General features: G+C 50.9%; 1 protein-coding gene across 3 annotated transcripts; it reads right to left on the reverse strand.

The window, feature by feature from the left end:
• Positions 1 to 4,416: 4,416 nt before the first annotated feature.
• Positions 4,417 to 16,262, reverse strand: Dusp3 (dual specificity phosphatase 3). Of its 3 annotated transcripts, none has more exons than XM_087573749.1 (4): positions 16,085 to 16,262; positions 13,180 to 13,406; positions 8,076 to 8,269; positions 4,420 to 6,982 (listed from the first exon to the last, which is right to left on the reverse strand). In XM_087573749.1, the coding sequence occupies exons 1-4, from the start codon at positions 16,228 to 16,230 to the stop codon at positions 6,968 to 6,970; spliced, it is 582 nt and encodes a 193-aa protein (XP_087429875.1). In that variant the 5' UTR covers positions 16,231 to 16,262; the 3' UTR covers positions 4,420 to 6,967.
• Positions 16,263 to 17,163: the final 901 nt, after the last annotated feature.

The following is a 17,163-nucleotide window of genomic DNA, read 5'->3' on the forward strand; positions in this document are numbered from 1 at the left end:
AGCACAGGCTCCAGTCCCCAGCCCAGATACGGTCGCCTTTTAAAAGCCCCCTCTACCTCATGCCAGCCAATAAGGACAGGCTGGAACAGAGCTGGTTCCATGTTTCCTCACCCTCCTCCCCATGGGGGTGGGGAGAAGGGGGTGTGCCCAGTGTCAGCCCTCCCCAAGACTTCTCAAGCTCAGCAAACTTCCAAATTGCTGCTGGCACTCCCAGGTGACCCAAGGAATGGGGTGGGGGTGGGGGGGGTTGGTGAGGCAGGGACACAGCCAGCTCTCCCAGCACCTCCCACAGGCAGACGGCTGTGGTTTTCAGATATCAAAATGAGCTCGGCTTGTAATTGTCTGGCTCCCTGGGCCCCTCAGGCATTCTCAAAACAAACTGCGGGCTAGCTTAACAAAGGAAACAAGTGGGGCTTCTACAGAAGGCAGAATCCAGCTGACCAAATTCCTCTAGCCAAGTTCATTTGTTATCCCACCAGCTAATGGTCTCAATTAAAAGTGTTTGCTCCCCCCCCAATTCCCCACCCAGAGGCAGAAGGATGCCTTTTTTGCTTTTTTTTAGGGGGGGAGGGGGGTGTTCTGGGGAACTTAACCTAGGGTCTCGTGCTTCCTGTGCAACCAACTCCATATTGCTCTGCACCAAGGATTCTGACCAAGGAAGCCTCTCTTGGGTTTCTCTTCAAAATCAGTGGGAGAGGTAGAGGGTCCACAGCCACCAGGCAAGAGGGACCTGGGATCTGTCACATGTGATTCTTAGCCAGGGAGCTCATGGTAGCTTATAGGCTGGTGTGTGCAAGGCAGCAGTTCCTTCCCTGGCCAGACCTACAGCCAACGCAGAATTTCATTTCTTAGCAAAAGTTGTTTCCTTCATCATTTCTCAGCATATCACACACACACACACACACACACACACACACACACACGCACACACGCACACACACACACACGGTGTGCGTGTGGTAAACATGTCTGTGTGGGTGCATGGGAGACCTGAGGAGGTGTGTCTTCCTCGGCCACTCTCCCAAGTTGTTTCCTGAGACAGGATCTCTGACTGAGACGTTTAGGTTAGGCTGGCTAGCTGGCCAGTGAGCTCCCAGGAGCCATCTGCCTTTCCCCTCAACCCTGGGGTTATAAGGCTACTTTTCCACACGGGTGCTGGGGAGATTCGAACTCAGGTCTTCATGCTTGTACAGCATGTACTCTGATCATGTCATCTCCCCAGCCTCTCATATTATCATAAACAGCTTTGGGTCCCAGATGAAAGATCCAAGGGACACACACACACGCATGCACACACACACACACGCATGCACACACACACACACACACACACACACACACACACACACACACACACACACACGAGTTTCAGAAAGCCATCCAAGCACAGAGAGATCCAAAGCTCAGCTCACAGTAGCAGGAGAACCATGCCACAGGGAGGAGGAGGGAGGGTTCACACCTGAGGTGCAAAAAAAGGAGGGGCTGGCTGGCGGAAGCTTCACTGAGACCGAGTGTTGGAGGACGCCCCAGCCCTGGAGGAAGGCTGGGAAGAAGGCTGTGGTCCACCTTGCCTTGGTATGCTAACTGGGCAATGAATCAGGGTCATCCACCTGCAGAGCTTCAACAAGGCTCCGCCACCTGCCTTGACTTGTAAGTGGCCTGTCCTCCTTTTCATCTTCTGTCACCCACACATCAGTGCAGCTGCTCTGACAGCTTTACAAGGCAGACCGAAGTCCCCTCAGGAAGGGGGCTCTGATACCTGCTTCCTAAGTCAGTTTCCTTCGGGGCAGACAAAAACAGCTGTGGCCATTGTTGGGGGTGATCTATCTCTCCTACCAGAGCTGTGGTGTTGTTAGAAGCTGGCCCTTTTGTCTGTGACCTCCAGTCTCCTTTCCCCCTGCTCTGGAATGTGGACTGTTAACCCTGTCTGGGCCAGAAAGCTGTCCTGTTGCTCCAGACTTGGGAAGAGGGCAGCTCTTGGACCCGGATTCTGAGAGCATGCAGAATGGTTCTCACAGCACCACCTGCTGATGGGAGTTGACGCTCGCCACCTAAAGCGGAGATGCCGCCTGTCCTTGGAACACTTCTGCCACCTGCTGGACATGGAAGGGAAAAATAAGGAGGCCAGAGAGTGGCCAGGCTCCAGATTTGTTATTTTATCTGTAGTTGAAGTAGTGTCAGCAGGAAAGAGAGTACACAGAGACACTGAGCTTAAGGGCCTGTCTCTCGGAATCCTTCTCTGCCAATGGGTAGCCCCGCCCTTTCCCAGGATGGCTCTGAGAGCCTGCTGTGGTGCCTGCCTTCTGTTTTGGGATTTTGGCTGGTTGGTTTGGCCTTTGTTGCTGTTATTTTATTTTATTTTTTTTTCACTTGAGGTTAAGTCAGTGATCGGTGCATTTACTCAACACAAAAACCTCAGAGGATTTCTGGCCTTCCTGCTGTCAGCAAGGTGGCTGCATCTCGTGTGATGTAACGGTTTTGTTGTTTGGTTCAGTTTGGGGATGGTCTTGCTGTACCATCCCAGCTACCTTCAAGCTCACCATCCTCCTGCTTCAGCTTTCCAAGTGCCATAGTTACAGGTGCACACCACCACCCATGGCTAGTTATTTTTAATTACTTTTTTATATTTTGAGATAATTGTAAGTTAACGAGTACTTAAAATAATTCAGAGGGATTTTTACGTACACCCCCACCCACCCATTTTCCCTTCACGCTAACAGCTTACCAAAGGTTCTAGTACAGCTCCATAGCCAGGACATTCAGTGCCCCAACAAACACACATCCGCCCTTACTTACCTAGTGCTTGTTCGTGGTACCCGTGGCACATGCTCATGTATTTGCTTCTACACAATTTTGCCATGAGACTTGCCTATCCACCAACACAGTTAGATGAAGAACACCTCTCTGGCCCCAAGGATCTGCCCTGATGTCTTTTTCATTATTTCTATATTAACGTTTTTGAAACAGGGTCTCATGCACCACAGGCTAGCTGGGGCTAACCTTGACCTCCAGATTGCCTCCCAGGTGTGGAGATTAGAGGTACGTGGCACCACAACCCATTCCATCGCTCTTTGATGGAGATGCCTACATACCTCCTCCACCCCTCTCAGCTCACAGCAGCCACTATCCAACCTCCATTAACGTCATTTTTAAACTTAAAAAATGTTATGCAGCTGCAACTAATTGCAACCAATGTGTGGGGCTGTCTCTTTTCACCCAGCATAATTCCCAGGAGTTGTCTAGTACATGAGTACAATGACTAGTATGTATCCTTCATTAGTGTCCTGCAAAGAATTTTCACTGCCCAAGTTCCCCGTACTCCCCACTACTCATCCCTCTCCTCCCATCCCAACTCCCGGCACATGCTGAGTTCTCTGTCTCTATCACTCTTACCTTAGCCAGAACATCTCGAGATGGATTTACAGTGTGATGGTTTGCATATGCTTGTCCCAGGGAGTGGCACTATTAGAAGGTGTGGCCTTGTTGGAGGAAGTGTGTCACTGTGGAGTGGGCTTGGAAATCTTCCTCCTAGCTGCCTGAGGATGCCCAGTCTGTTCCTGGCTTCCTTCAGGTGAAGACGTAGAACTCTCAGCTCCTCCTGCACCATGCCTGCCTGGATGCTGCCCTGCTCCCACCTTGATGATACTGGACTGAACCTCTGAATGTGGTAAGCCAGCCCCAGTTGAATGTTGTCATGCCTTGGTCATGGTGTCTGTTCACAGCAGTAAAACCCAAACTAAGACACTAGTTCCAGAGTGGTACCTCCAAGGGCTAGGTTTTAGGTGTTTTTTTTTTTTTTTAAAGACTTCATTTTATTTTTAATTATGTGTGCATCTGTATGTGGATAAAAGTACAGATGTTCATGGAGGCCACAGGTGCTGGGTCCTCTGGACCTGGAGCCACGCAGGAACTGAACAGGTTCTATACCAGAGCAGTACACACTCTTACCTGGAGCCATCTCTCCAGCCTCTTAGGTGTTAGGGAAAGGCTGTACTGGTGTGGTGGCATATGCCTTTAGTCCTAGCACTTGGAAGCAGAGACTGGCAATCAGAAGTTCAAGGCCATGGGGTGGAGAGATGGCTCAGTGGTTAAGAGAGCTGACTGCTCTTCCGGAGGTCCTGAGTTCAATTCCCAGCAACCACATGGTGGCTCACAACCATCTGTAATGGGATCTGATGCCCTCTTCTGGTGTGTCTGTGGATAGCTAGAGTGTACTCATATAAAAATAAATAAATAAATAAATAAATCTTTAAAAAAAAAAAAAGAAGTTCAAGGCCAGCCTTGGCTACAGCTGGAGTTTGAGGCCAGCCTGGACTACTTGAGGTCCTCCCTCAAAACTAACAGCAGCATCATCACAGCCATTAGCAAGGGCACACATAAAAAGCCCAAACGCACAAAAGGAAACACAAAGTAGACTTCTTTGTAAGGTAAGACATTTATTTTGGTTACAGTTTGATAGTGCGCTAACACTGGCGGTGATGTAATAGACATTAAACTTTCCTCTTCCTCCCCAATGGCAGGAATTGAACTCAGGTCCTCCCATATTAGGCAGGTGACAGTGCTCTGCCTCACTCCACCATCCCTTTCCCCCTGAACTTTTCTGTCCACTAAATCGCATTTTACAAGTCACCCTAACAGCTGGCAGAGGAAAGAGGAACGCAAGTGAAATATCCAACCATTCTTCTCTCTACTCTACGATCAGGATAGAGTCTGTTAAAAGAATTATGAGAGAGAAAATTTCCTGTGAGAAAAATCCCTTATCTTCATATTTAAGATCAGTGCTTATTTTGATTTAAACATTTAGCATTTTAAATACTGTGAGCAACTTACCGTGAACCTATGGCTGGAAGGCACCAACCTTCTCAACAGTGCCCCCTGCTGGCCGTGGCGTCATCATTCACGCCCATTTCCCTGGGGGTGCTAAAGGTCAAGCCAGGATTCTTAAAACAACTTAAGAGTGCTGGAGCCCAGAAGAGCCTTAGGGTGGGCCAAAAGGGCTCGCTCATTTGGTAAGTGTTAGTCTGTGCTCTCAAGATAATAGAACAGCAAGGAGACAGACCTACCCCCTGGAAAACGCAGACAGACTTTAAAATTGAGAAGAGAAACCATTTTTACATTGTTAATTTTTACCTGGATTTTTATGAGTCACAGAAAGTGACTGGGTCTGAGGAAGGAGGAGGGACACCCTGAATTCCTATTCTATCTCTTTCCAGGGATAGAACACTATTCAGGATTCCCCACCACCATCCCCTACTCACGGGCAGGCATGCGGTTGGCTTTTCCACAACGTGAGCATTTGACCTGAAGACTTGTAGCTAATCTTATAAACAAGAGGTAAAGCCAACCAAGAAATGCAGAACTTTCAGTGAATAGCCCCAAAGGAAAGCCAGGAACCTCCCAAAGGCCCTTTCCTTAATGTTCCCACAAAGAGGCCTCAGGGAGATGTTGGTGACTGTCCTGTGGCTGTCCTATGGGGTGATCACTCAGATGAGGCAGGGGGAGGGGAGCCCAGCCTCAGAGCGGAGAGTTCAAGGCCACGTGTCACCATGTGATGCCTGGATAAAGTGAGGCTGTGTCCTAACCAACTGGGAAGCTGCAATTTTCACTTCCTTCTCTGGAGATGGCTCAAAGTCATGTGCAGGGCACTTGGACATTGTTGGGGCTGATTTCGGGGCCAAGTCAAGAACACCCCAGCTTCCTCAAGCAGCAGGTCTGAAACTACCACCACTTAGCTTTAAAGAACTGGCAACTCTAATTACCTTGAATTTTTTGTTTTTTAGAAGACAGGAACTTAGTTGGGCAGTGGTAGCATAAGTCTTTAGTCCCAGCCCCTCAGACACAGAGGCAGGCAGATATCTAAGTTTGAGGTCAGCCTGGTCTACAGAGTGAGTTCCAGGACATCCAGGGCTACACAGAGAGACCCTGTCTCGAAAACCAAAAATCAAAAACCAAAAACCAAAACTCAGGATCTGGGGATCGTAGCCCTGGCTGGAGTCTCAGTATGCAGACCAGGCTATCCTTAATCCTCCAGTGATCTTCCTGTCTCTGCCTCCTGTGAACTAGGCCTGCAGACGTGCAACCACACCGGGCTAGCCCAGATGTTTTTGCTTTGCGGGTTTTTGGGTTTTTTTTCCCCTCTCATAACACACGAATTGGTTCTGTCAACTTTACAGGGCTATTTTGAGATGCAAGTTGTGTCTTAAGCAAGAAAGTCACTTGAACACCTACAGACTGAGGCTACGGCCATTCCACTCGGGGAGGGGGGGGAGATGACCAGCCCCATGTGTCCAAGCCTGCTGTGGTCACACAGAATAGGGGACAATGACCATCCAGGCTGCACAGCTCTGCTCCTGCTGGGATCGGAGGTCTTCACCCTGGGAGTGACACCCTAAGACAGGTCTGCTTCTCTTGGCTCTTGCCAGATGTCCCCTCAGCAGCTGTGAGAAAGGCACACTCCTTATCCTAACCATTAACACTGCCGAGTCCTACACTTAAAGCTGAGTTTGAAACATTCAACGAAAATCCCTGATATTTCTTTCCCTCCAAGGAAGATTTCTCTGCAAACTCCTGTCAGACACCTTACAGGCAGGCAACCAGGATGCTGGAATCCGTGTGTCCCACAACGGCAACTCTCTATACACGGGGTCCTCAAACAGCTCCGGATAGCATAAGACAGGCTTTTATGAGTGCTTATGTGCCAGGTGCTGGGGTGGTGGCTGACTGCCACCTCTCTGCTCTGCGTGACCCTGGGGACATACGAATAACAAGAACATAAAGTCCCAAGAAGATTGTGTTCAATTTCTGGTGAATGTGCACACACACGAGGTCCAGCGTGTTTCAAAACCGTCCTTAGAAAGTTCTTTAAAAGGCAGTTCTTTCTTCGCTCTCTCTCTCTCTCTCTCTGTCTCTCTCCAATAAAAGGGATCCATTTTGGTGATGCCTTCAAGTCTCATTTCTGTCCAGCGAGTCAGTTCCAGGGATCCTGCACAGACACCGTGGAACCATCAGAGCCACCCCATAAATGGACAGGGTGAACACAGGGGCCTTTCGTGTTCCTTCTGTCCCCAAGGCGACAGGCACCCCCTCAACATACGCACCCGTGCATACACCCACAAACACGAGCTGGAATTGGCCAACTTCCTTCTAACTATTCTTAGAATAGCAACCAGGATGGCAAGCCCTTGGCGTGATGACTTGAGCTCAGCAAGACTATGGTTCAGGATAAAACCCTTGCAATTCTCCAAACAGAGGGCTTTTGTTTGTTTGTTTTGTTTGCTTGTTTTTCATAGGCTGGACCTCACACCCTGTATTCTAAAAGAGAGAAAACCCTGCCCAAGGCATCATCGCTCTTCTAACAAGCGAAGGAACAGAGCCATCCATAGGGAAGGCTCTGAAGCAGCAGATACAGAGCGAAAGCTCTCCAGCGAGGCACACTTTAAACATCCCAAAGAATCAAGAGAGCCCTCTGAGAAAAACAGCTTTGCTCACCCACAGGCCCCTACGTAGTGTCTTTAAGTCTAAGGAAATAAAATGCAAAAGCCTTTTTTTTCTTTTTTGGAAATCCAGTCACTAATCTACCTCCACTCTGCTTCAGAACTTATGCCATGCGTCTGTCTAAGCAGGGTGTGTCGGGCTGGGAGGACCAGCGATGGATGTGGGGAGATCAGGGCCCCTGTTTGCATAGTTCCTTTGGTCCACGGTTCTGGACCGCTCAGGAAGAACCCAGGTTGGGGAGGGGGTTATGAAGGGGGTGCCTGTGTCTCAGGTCTTGCACCCTCATAGGCCTCCTGCCCTGGGTCACTGAGATGCATCCATGCCACAGGTTTCCTCCCTGAGTCCCACCTCAGGGGGACATAAATTACAGGAAAGGGCAGCCAAGGAGCAAAATGGCTTCCCCAGCAAGCTTCTTCATTTGCTCCCTAAGGATGGAGTGGCCCCGGGACCACAGTGGGACAGACATGGGCGAGTGCCTGGTGGTGCAGGGAACAGGGTACACTGTGTTTCCTAAGTAGGGCAGCCAGGGCCCTCCCAGTCAGACCTCTGCAAAAGAGGCTATGGGCAACCTAGAGTTTCACCTTGCCCTCCTCGGCTAGTCTGTCATTGAGCTGGCAGAGTTGGGCCAGGAAACCATCGTTGGGGCCGATCTCACGATTCTGCCTCACAGTGCTCAGAGCAGACCTGACATCCATCTTCTGTCGCAACATGAGGTAGGCGATGACTAGCGTTGGAGAGCGACTGTAGCCCTCACGGCAATGGACAAGCACCCGGCCTACAAGAAATGGGAGACGTGGTAACTGTGGAAGTCCAACCTCACTGTAACAGTCAAACCCTTGCAAACAACAAGCATTTCCCCAATTCACCCACCCAGAATGACTGAACTGTCACCAGGGGAAGGCAGGGTGTGAGGAGGTCCTCCACCATGGAAAACGGGCAACATCTACTCAGGTTGAACACGTACTGTCCAGCAATGGCACGCCAACCCCCCCACCTTCACTGAGAGACATGGACCTCAATGCTCTTAAGTAGCGCTGTTCACAGGTGGAAATTCCCAAGACTATCGACAGTAAAGTGGGAAGACAATAGCCTTTTTTAAAAAAGAATTGCTGATCTAGGTAGAGCCAATGAGAAGGCTCAGTGGGTAGAGGAGCCAATGTCAAGCTGATGAATTGAACGCCAACCCCGAAGCTACATGGTACAGAAAACTTTCTGTAAGTTGCTCTCTGGCAAGCCGAAACAGCTCGGTTGGGAGAGCATTAGATTGAAGTTGTTCTTTGGCTTACACGCTTACATACACACACACACACCACATACACCACACACACACACACACACACACACACACACACACACACACACACGTATCCACAAATGCTCTCTCGTAGCTCCCCAAATTTCCCTCCCTGGTATCTCTCCTCTCCCCTCTCCCTGCATTCCACGTTGCCCTCAGCCTACAGCACGTCCTTCCTGCCCAACTTCCTGCAGACCATGAGCTGTTCCCACTGCCACACACACAGCTTCTGTTTGTCTGTTTCACTGTTCTGTTTGCAGCACCAGTGAAATGGAAACTCAGAATTCCTCAAGGGCAAGGAAAGCAATGATGGGAAGAAAGGGAAGGGAGAAAGAAAGGAAAGAAGGGAAGGGAGAGGCCAAAGGTCGCTGTCAGGAAAATCTCACCACACTGCAGGGAGCGGCCCCACCCTCACCCCCACCCCATCCCTGCAGAGGCAAAAGCCCAGCTTCTCTCTTCATCCACCTTCATCCATCCCCACACAGAATGCTTAACTCACATGTTTGCCATCTCTTGTTTGCCCTTCTCCATGCTCTCCTACAAACGGAGCTGGTCCTCCACCCATGCCGCTAGCTGCCACTCCACACTCCACCGGCAACTGGAAAAATCTTTCTGGAACCCCCTCTGACCTGTTACTGCTCGCAGAGTGGAGTCTAGTCTCTGAAGTGTGGCTTACAAGGCCTAATACCCACGCCTCTCTCCTCAGCCTGGGCTACACAGTGAAATTCCAAGATTGCCACGGATACATAGCGAGAGTCTGTCTCAAAAACCAAACAAAGCAGAGACAGAAACAAAGTCCGAGGCTCGTGCCAGGCACACAAGAGCACTCAGTAAACATCACTCGGTACTGGGAGTCCCCCGGGGGCCCCAAGCACCTGTGACCCTGCTGGCCGCATACAGATCCACCCTCCTTTTGTAGAACAGAGTCCTTCCAGAGCCAGGATTGATGCTCTGCCATTTCCAGCATCCACTGGGCGTCATCCCTCTGCTGAGGGAGCGAGCGAATGGCCACCACCTCACCTCCTCAGAGGCATTATTTAGAAAGAGACTGCTGACCCAGAATTAACAGCATCTCTGCACCCCTCATCCTACCCCAAACGCACCTCTATTTCCCCAGATCCTCCTATATCAGGAGAGGGGAGTCCCCCCACTTTCCTACCTTTCTCTCTCTGGCTGTTACCTGAAGTCCTCAGTGGGCACTTTTCCTGGTCCAGTGGGACCCTCTGCAGGGCAGCCACCCTCCTGCTTCCCACTGGGAGCATGCTCAGTTACAACCAGGGCACAGAGCCTACCATGCTCCAGGCCCAGCCCACACAATGCCGCCTTTATACACCCTCCTTAGATCCTCTCAGAAACACATGACGGCCCCCTCTTATACGCAAAGCCAGGCTCCTTCCCCACTCCCTGGCACACGTGCTTGTGTGCATGTGCATGTGTGTGTTCATTCACACTTTCCTGTGAGCTCTAGTATGCACTCTCTCTCTTTCAAATTATGTGATAAGCCTGAGTGTACATGCCTGTTCACATGAGTGCATATGTGTGCTTAAGTGCACTGTGTGTGTGTGTGTGTGTGTGTGTGTGTGTGTGTGTGTGTGTGCATTCGGAGGTCCAACATTGACATGTATTGTCTTTTTCAATGTTTCATTCTCTCTCTTATATGTTAAGGCAGGATCGCTCACAGGACCCAGAGCTCAGTGTTGTGCTATTCCGGTTAGCCAGCTCGCTCTGATGATCCTGTCTCTGCCTCCCAAGCGCTGGATTACAGGCAGGCCACTCTACCCACCCAGATTTTGAGAATATTCTAGAGGTCCAAACTCTGGTATTCATAGTTAGTCGCCGAGCACTTCGGCTGCTAAACTACCTTCCCAACCCCCAACCTCTGGCTTTCTTAGTAACAGATTCCTGTTCCCTAGAGTCCGGCAAGTGGATGGAGGCCAGAGTCCATTCTATCTTGGCAGTGTACCCGCAAGGCACCGGAGCTCTGGGATGCATCAGGCTTACTCAGGATCACCTGCAGGGAACACTGTATTCTACACGAGGTGCTGGGGAGAAAGGGGACACTGGGCCTAGTGGTAAGATAGAGGTAGGGTTTGCCAAAGGCTGGGGAGAAACTAGCAGGGAACATTCCAGACCAAAGATCCAGTCTCCTTACATACAAATCAGCATACATTCCCTGCAGTCTAGAAAGGGAAATGAAGGCAAAGTGCCAGGGGTTCCTGAATGGGGCTGGCCAACCACTGCCATGTGAGAAGGGCAAAGTCTCACTCCCATAACTAGCAGGGCCATGTTCTCCATCTATCCAGAGCGAGAAGTGCAGAACGGCTGGAGGGGAAGGACTCGGGTTGGGTGTGACGGGGATCAAGAAGGCCCATAAGGCCCTGGTCTTAAAGTGTGCAGTTTTCCCAGTCCGTTACAGAATGTACAGCTTTGGCAAAATTCATCCTCAGGATGCTGAGATGGCCGCTCTTCCAGCTCCTACGTCCTAAAGCTGGCTGAGGCTGGCTGAGGCTGGCTGAAGCTGTCTGAAGCTGGCTGAAGCTGGAAGTTGTTTCCAAAGTGTTGCTTCCCAAACAGCTTCAGGAGGTAGGAGGCTGAAACAGCGTCCATTTCAGCATCCCGAGGACGCAGCCTGCCAAAGCTGTTCATTCTGTAGCATATGAATCTCACAGACGTTTTTGTACTTTTAAGACATTCGTATGGATTGTACAAGGTGCACACATCAGTTAAGGATGAATTTTGTTCCTTCTCTGAGCAGGTGAAAGGCAACATTCTTTTTATACATTAATATGATCAATAACCAATCGTAATAAATCCTCACTCGTGCCACAGGGAGGAGAGCACAAAGAATCTTAAGGATTCCATAACCAACAAGGTTTATTGTCTAAACTGAACTGGAGTTTGGGCTGGAGACATTTCTATGTTGAAACCAGTTATTGGGCTGTTCCCATGGCTCAGAGGCAGAGAGATCAGATTTAAGAGCCGCAGGGAAGAAACCATCCAGGTGGAAAGGGAAGTGGCCCTATGGGGAGGGGGCCCAGAAGCTAACAGCAAAGATAAAAGATAAATTTAGAAGGTGTTAAGCCAAGAACACCGGAGGGAAATGTGTGCTAAGCACGGGGAGGTTCAGAAGTGCCAGACATCATTGAGTTAGTCAAGGCATATCAAAGTTAGCTGGTGTGTGTGTGTGTGTGTGTGTGTGTGTGTGTGTGTGTGTGTGTGTGTGTGTCCCCTTCATTCATGAATCCAGAGAGCTCTTGTGGGGGGTGCAGCAGCATACGCAACCTGCCAAGAGCCAAAGCGGTTTAACAAATTCACCGTTACACCAGTCAATAGAACTTCTCTAAGTCCAGTGGGAAGGGAATTCTCTTTGGGAATCGCCTGGATGGGGAAGCTGCCGTGTACCCAGGAAGCCTCTATGGAGCACAAATAAAGCCAACCACATCTGCAGTGGGCCATCTCTCCCCCACAGAGGGAGGAAGATGCGATGGGAAGAGTCCAGAGAACCCGTCTCCTCTGCTGACATCTGCCCTCATCCTTCTGTCTGTCCTGCCTGACCAGCACCCAGCTTCCCTTCAGCCTTACCTTCTATCTGCAGCTGCAGGGAGTGAGCAGCAGGAAGATTTAACCCAGGACCTCTAGGCTGCTCATTCCCCTGGCAAGGTGGCCACTCATGACAGCCTAGCCAATAAAAGGCTAGGGAAGCCTGCTGGGGGAATTCTGGGGAATAGCTCATTTGCTTGGAAAGGCTGAGGATGTGGCAGAGTCTCTATGCTATTCAGGCCTAGGTACCGATGTTCAGATCCTCAGCACTCACACAAAAGCCTGACACAGCAGCATGCACCTGCAGTCCCAGGGCTAGGGAGGTACAGAAAAGTGGATCTGTGGAGCTCAGGACCAGCAGCCTAGATAAACCAATGAACTCCAGGACCAGGGAGAGCCTCTGCCTCAAAATATAAGGTGGGAAGGGGAGCTGTTGAAGACAGCAGTCAGTATAAACCTATAGCTTCCGCGTGCAAACATGTGCATGTGCACACACATACATACACACATACATGCACATGTATGCACACAATGCACATGTATACACATACATGCACATGTATGCACATACATGCACATGTATGCACATACATGAATACATAAACGGGCACACTAAATTAAAGGGAAAGAAGCATAGCTACCTAACTGCTGTACTCTTATGTCCAAAATATTATCATTGTCTCTGGCATAGACTCCATGCAATGGTCTCCATAGGTTCCTATGTAGGACACTTAGTCCCTAGTTGGTGGCATATTTTGGAATGTTTCTGGAACCCTTCTCAAGTAGTGCCTCTGGAGGAAGCAGGTCCCAGAGGGCTTAGCTCCCACGGGTGCTGGAATGTATTTCCTTACCATTTTTATGGGCCAGGGCCTGGTCAATGAAGTCTGCAGCCCTTTCAAAGTAAGCACTGAGGTTGAACTCCTGCGTGTCATTGGCCTTGATGCCCATGTAGGTGATGCCCGTATCCTTGTAGAAGCTAGCACTGGTGTTGACATGCATGAAGGACCTGCCCTCAGCAGCATTCAGGACGTGGGTGATGCCCAATTTCTGCAGCTGGGTGATGTCCTGAGCCACAGACCTGGAAGGGAGGCAGTGGCGGAAAATGAAAAGGCAGCCCCGGAAGGAGGAAAAGGAGGAAGATCTGAACCTGCTGTCCCCTGTGGCTCTTCCTGCCTCATTTCACAACCTCTCCCCTCACCCCAGCCATATACAGTTACCGGCAGTTTCCCCAAATAGACCTGTGGTCCTACGCCCATGCTGTTCCCTCTGCTTCCCTTCCCCACCTTCTGTGTAGGCATTCGCCTCTCATCTTGCAGAGTCCTCTGCGGGATTTCCCCAGCTCCTGACGGTGTGTGTGTTGCCATTATAGTTCCTATGCTGTGAGGGCAGTATAGACAAGCTATAGAGAGTCAGCCATTAGCACGCACCTGGAATACTAGCACTCAGGAGGCCAAGGGAGGAGGAGGTGAGTTTGAGGCTAGCCTGAGTTTCCCCAGTAAGACCCAGATTCAAACAAAAAAAGAGAGAAAAATAGACCCTAGAGTCGGAATGTCTGGGTCTGAATCCAGCCCTACCATCGACCATGCAGGCAACCTTAATCAAGCCACTTAAAACTTCCTGGGCCTCAGTTTTTCCTCTCTGTAAAATTCAGATAGCAGTGCCAACAGCTTGCCGGTGGTCCTGAGTGTTGAAGGGGGCTGTTCTGTTGACAGAGCCTGATTTTTTGGTGTTTGTATCCCAAGGCTTCAGTCTGTGAGTTCTTTGAGTGCTCTGTCCCCTGCTACAGTGCCCGTCACGGGGTAGGTACTGAATAAATGTTCTGTGAATGAGTGAAGAATGGAATTGTCACATGTCAGGCTCCCTGAAGGACCAATCCTGCCCCACTCTGTTGGGCTACAGTTCTGAGGCTCTCTGCAATGTCTTAGCACTCAAGTAGCCCCCCGCAAAATGATGGGAATTGGAAGGTCCTTTGCCTGAGTGGTCAAAGAGGCCCTTTGCTTCCCCCTCACAACATCCAAATTTAAACTGCAGTTTGTACTTGACAAAGCAGTGTCTCCTGCATGGGCCTGTCTACCTGACATGGCAGCCCCCAAGAGAGGATAGAACTGTCCCCAGTGAACAGAGCTTAAATTCTGCAGGACAGGAAAGGCAGAGGGATGGGGGTGTGTGTGCGCGTGTGCCCACGTGGGCCGCTAAGCCAGAGCTAAGAGGAAAGTGCAGTCCAGACTCAGACTCAGCCCTGCTCTGCCTCTCACGCCCTGAGATTGGAAAATGCAGCTCACACAGACTCCCTCACTGGCCTGAGAGGATGTGCCCGGCAGCCCTTCTGACCACGAGTTTCAGGTGAGTAAGGAAGCACAATTCTTGGCCTTAGGTACGAAGTTGATCCTCCCAGCTGAGCACCCCCCACATCAAGGTCAGATTTGCACAGAGGACAAAGGGTGTGTTCTCCACGGCAGGCATCATTCCTGACAGTATTCCTGAGGAAGCCACTACAGACAAACCCAATAACCTGTTCCTCAGCAAGCAGGCTCCCGAGACTGCCAAGCTCCCTGGCTTCCTGGGTAGTTGGGGTAGGAAGGACTGGGCCAGGTTCCTTAGGACTATGCAGTGACCGAGCTGGAGGCTGACCCCGTGAGTCTGTTTATCCGCTTGCTCAGGAGCAAGAATGCACAGCCAGAATGCTGAATACTGTGCCCCTATATCCCAGTTTTCTAACACTAATCCAGCAGTCAGCAAACGCACCATCATCACCACCACCATTCCAAAGAGTGGACACCATATGGTGTTTGACACATAGTAGGTGCTTCATATAAAGATGAGCAACGCAGTGCACGCAACCTGTCCCCAAGTGTCTGCAACCGGTCCCACCCCCACCCCCCTCCCCGCAGGTTAAGCAGCAGGTCCTAGGTGCACGACAGGAAACACACATGAAAGGCATTGAAAGATCCTTACAACCCCTCAACCACCCAGGGGCCATCGCTTCCTAGTTCACAAAAACAGAGCTTAGGGCTTTGATAAAAGGGGCCTTCGCGCTCATGAAAACCCACTATGGATCTTCCTGCAGTGTGGGTCATGCCAACTTTTCTCTCGGTGTTTTTTTGTTTTTTGTTTTTTATAAAAACATAAGAGATCAGTGATATACACATTTCCTAGTGGTGCGATTAGGAGGGATTTTTCAGATGCCTCAGGTCTTCATCATTTTTGATTTGTCCCATCTGAGTCAAACCCTATCTGGAGAAGCCAGGAGAGCCTTGGTTCAGCTACTTCCTCTTCTAGCGCATTTTAGGGTATTTGGATTTCCTGACACGGACAGGAAAAGCTCCACACCCGGATTGTAACGTCATCCCGTTGCCATGGCAACGAAGACAGACATTCCACGGTGACCTCACTGCAGAACTAGGCAGCTGTCACGTGACCCGCGGCCAAGAGACAGCCCTGCCACCTGTTAAGAGAACGTGGTAGCCTTGACCCCGCCCAAGCCCAAGCCAGAGCTGGTAGTGGCGGAGGTCAGGGCCGGGCACTTTGGGGGGGGGGGGGTGAGGGGCGTCTCAGGGCATGCGGAGTCCAGCTCCTCCGCTTCAGACGCGGGGAGTGGGTGTCTACTCCAGGCTGGTCCCGGGCACCCGCTCTTGACTGAGGTCAGCGACCGCACCCAGGGCCCACACCCACCCCCCCCCGTGAACCCCTATTCCAGCCCCGAGTAGGCGGGGCGCCCGGGGAGCGGCTGCGGAGTTGCCCCTCCCGGAGACTCACGCGTTGCCCACGTAGACCCTCGGGATGACCTCGTTGCAGGGCTGGCTCGGGAGGCTATAGCAGCCGCTGCCGTCCGAGAGCAGGTCGTTGAGATCTTGCACCGAGAGCTCAAAAGAGCCGGACATGGCGGCGGCGGGGCCCTGCATGCCGGGGCAGGAGCGAGCGAGGGGGAGAAGCCGGGTCAGCGGGGCGGGGCTGCCCAACCGGGAACCGCCCCGTCCCGCCCCGGAGGCGGGCCCACTGGGTGAGGGGAGCTGGCGGCGCGCTACGCAGCTCAGAGGACACGCGCGACCGGCCCACGCGCCGCAGGACCCCGGGGCGGGTCCCTGGCCGAGATGTCGTCACTCCGGTGTCACCCGTACTGGAACGCCGTACCAATGCGGGACGCCTAGGTACACCTGGCGTCTCTCTTTCAGGATAATGGGTACCCCTGGTGTTTGCCGTGAACCCTTCTCGCTGCACACCAGCAGCGTGGGCATCCACTCCCTCACCCCAAACACACATGTCAGAGCACATGTCCCAGCCCACGCCTGATGAACAAACAACTTGCCCACCCCAGGACATGGATCACAAGGTCACAGGAAAGAGCCCTACTCTGGAACACTTCTTTCAGTGTTTGGTGTGAATCAGCATTGAACTTTTTGAAAGTGAAGGTATGGGTCCCCAGGTTTGGCCTCTGACCCCTAGTGGATTACTTAATCTTAGCCTGTTTGCTAGCGACTAAAAGGGAGGAAAGGGTTATACGTCACGATAGCCGTTTGAGTAGCTATACTTTTGGAGATCCGAAAGTGTTTTATAAATCTGTAGCTTTTGAGTGTAAACACAATGTAAGTGGAGAATTCTCACACCTAACCTGTGACGGGTCACAGTCAAAACACAGGTGCACTAAAAATTACCGTACAAAATACAAAACTAAATTCAGGATACGTTTATATGTGAAGCGTTAATGGATTTAGACTTGGATCCATTCCCAAAATATCTGACTCTATGCATTAAACATTAGAAAATCCCAAACACTTCTGTCCCAAGCATTGCAGTAAAGAATATGCAACATCTAATTCTTAAGAATCGCTGGAAAG

This window comes from Rattus norvegicus, chromosome 10 (genome assembly GCF_021556685.1).
Source record: "Rattus norvegicus strain SHRSP/BbbUtx chromosome 10, alternate assembly SHRSP_T2T, whole genome shotgun sequence".
Taxonomy (NCBI): Eukaryota; Metazoa; Chordata; class Mammalia; order Rodentia; family Muridae; genus Rattus; species Rattus norvegicus.

What these genes read in the sequence shown, in the direction of transcription:
- Dusp3 (XM_087573749.1), bottom strand. Translation starts at nt 16,230, where the DNA reads ATGCAGGGCCCCGCCGCCGCCATGTCCGGCTCTTTTGAGCTCTCGGTG. An exon ending in AGGGTCTACGTGGGCAACGC is followed by an intron (nt 13,407 to 16,084) that starts GTGAGTCTCCGG and finishes CCTCCCTTCCAG; the next exon opens with GTCTGTGGCTCAGGACATCA. An exon ending in GGCCCTGGCCCATAAAAATG is followed by an intron (nt 8,270 to 13,179) that starts GTAAGGAAATAC and finishes CATTTCTTGTAG; the next exon opens with GCCGGGTGCTTGTCCATTGC.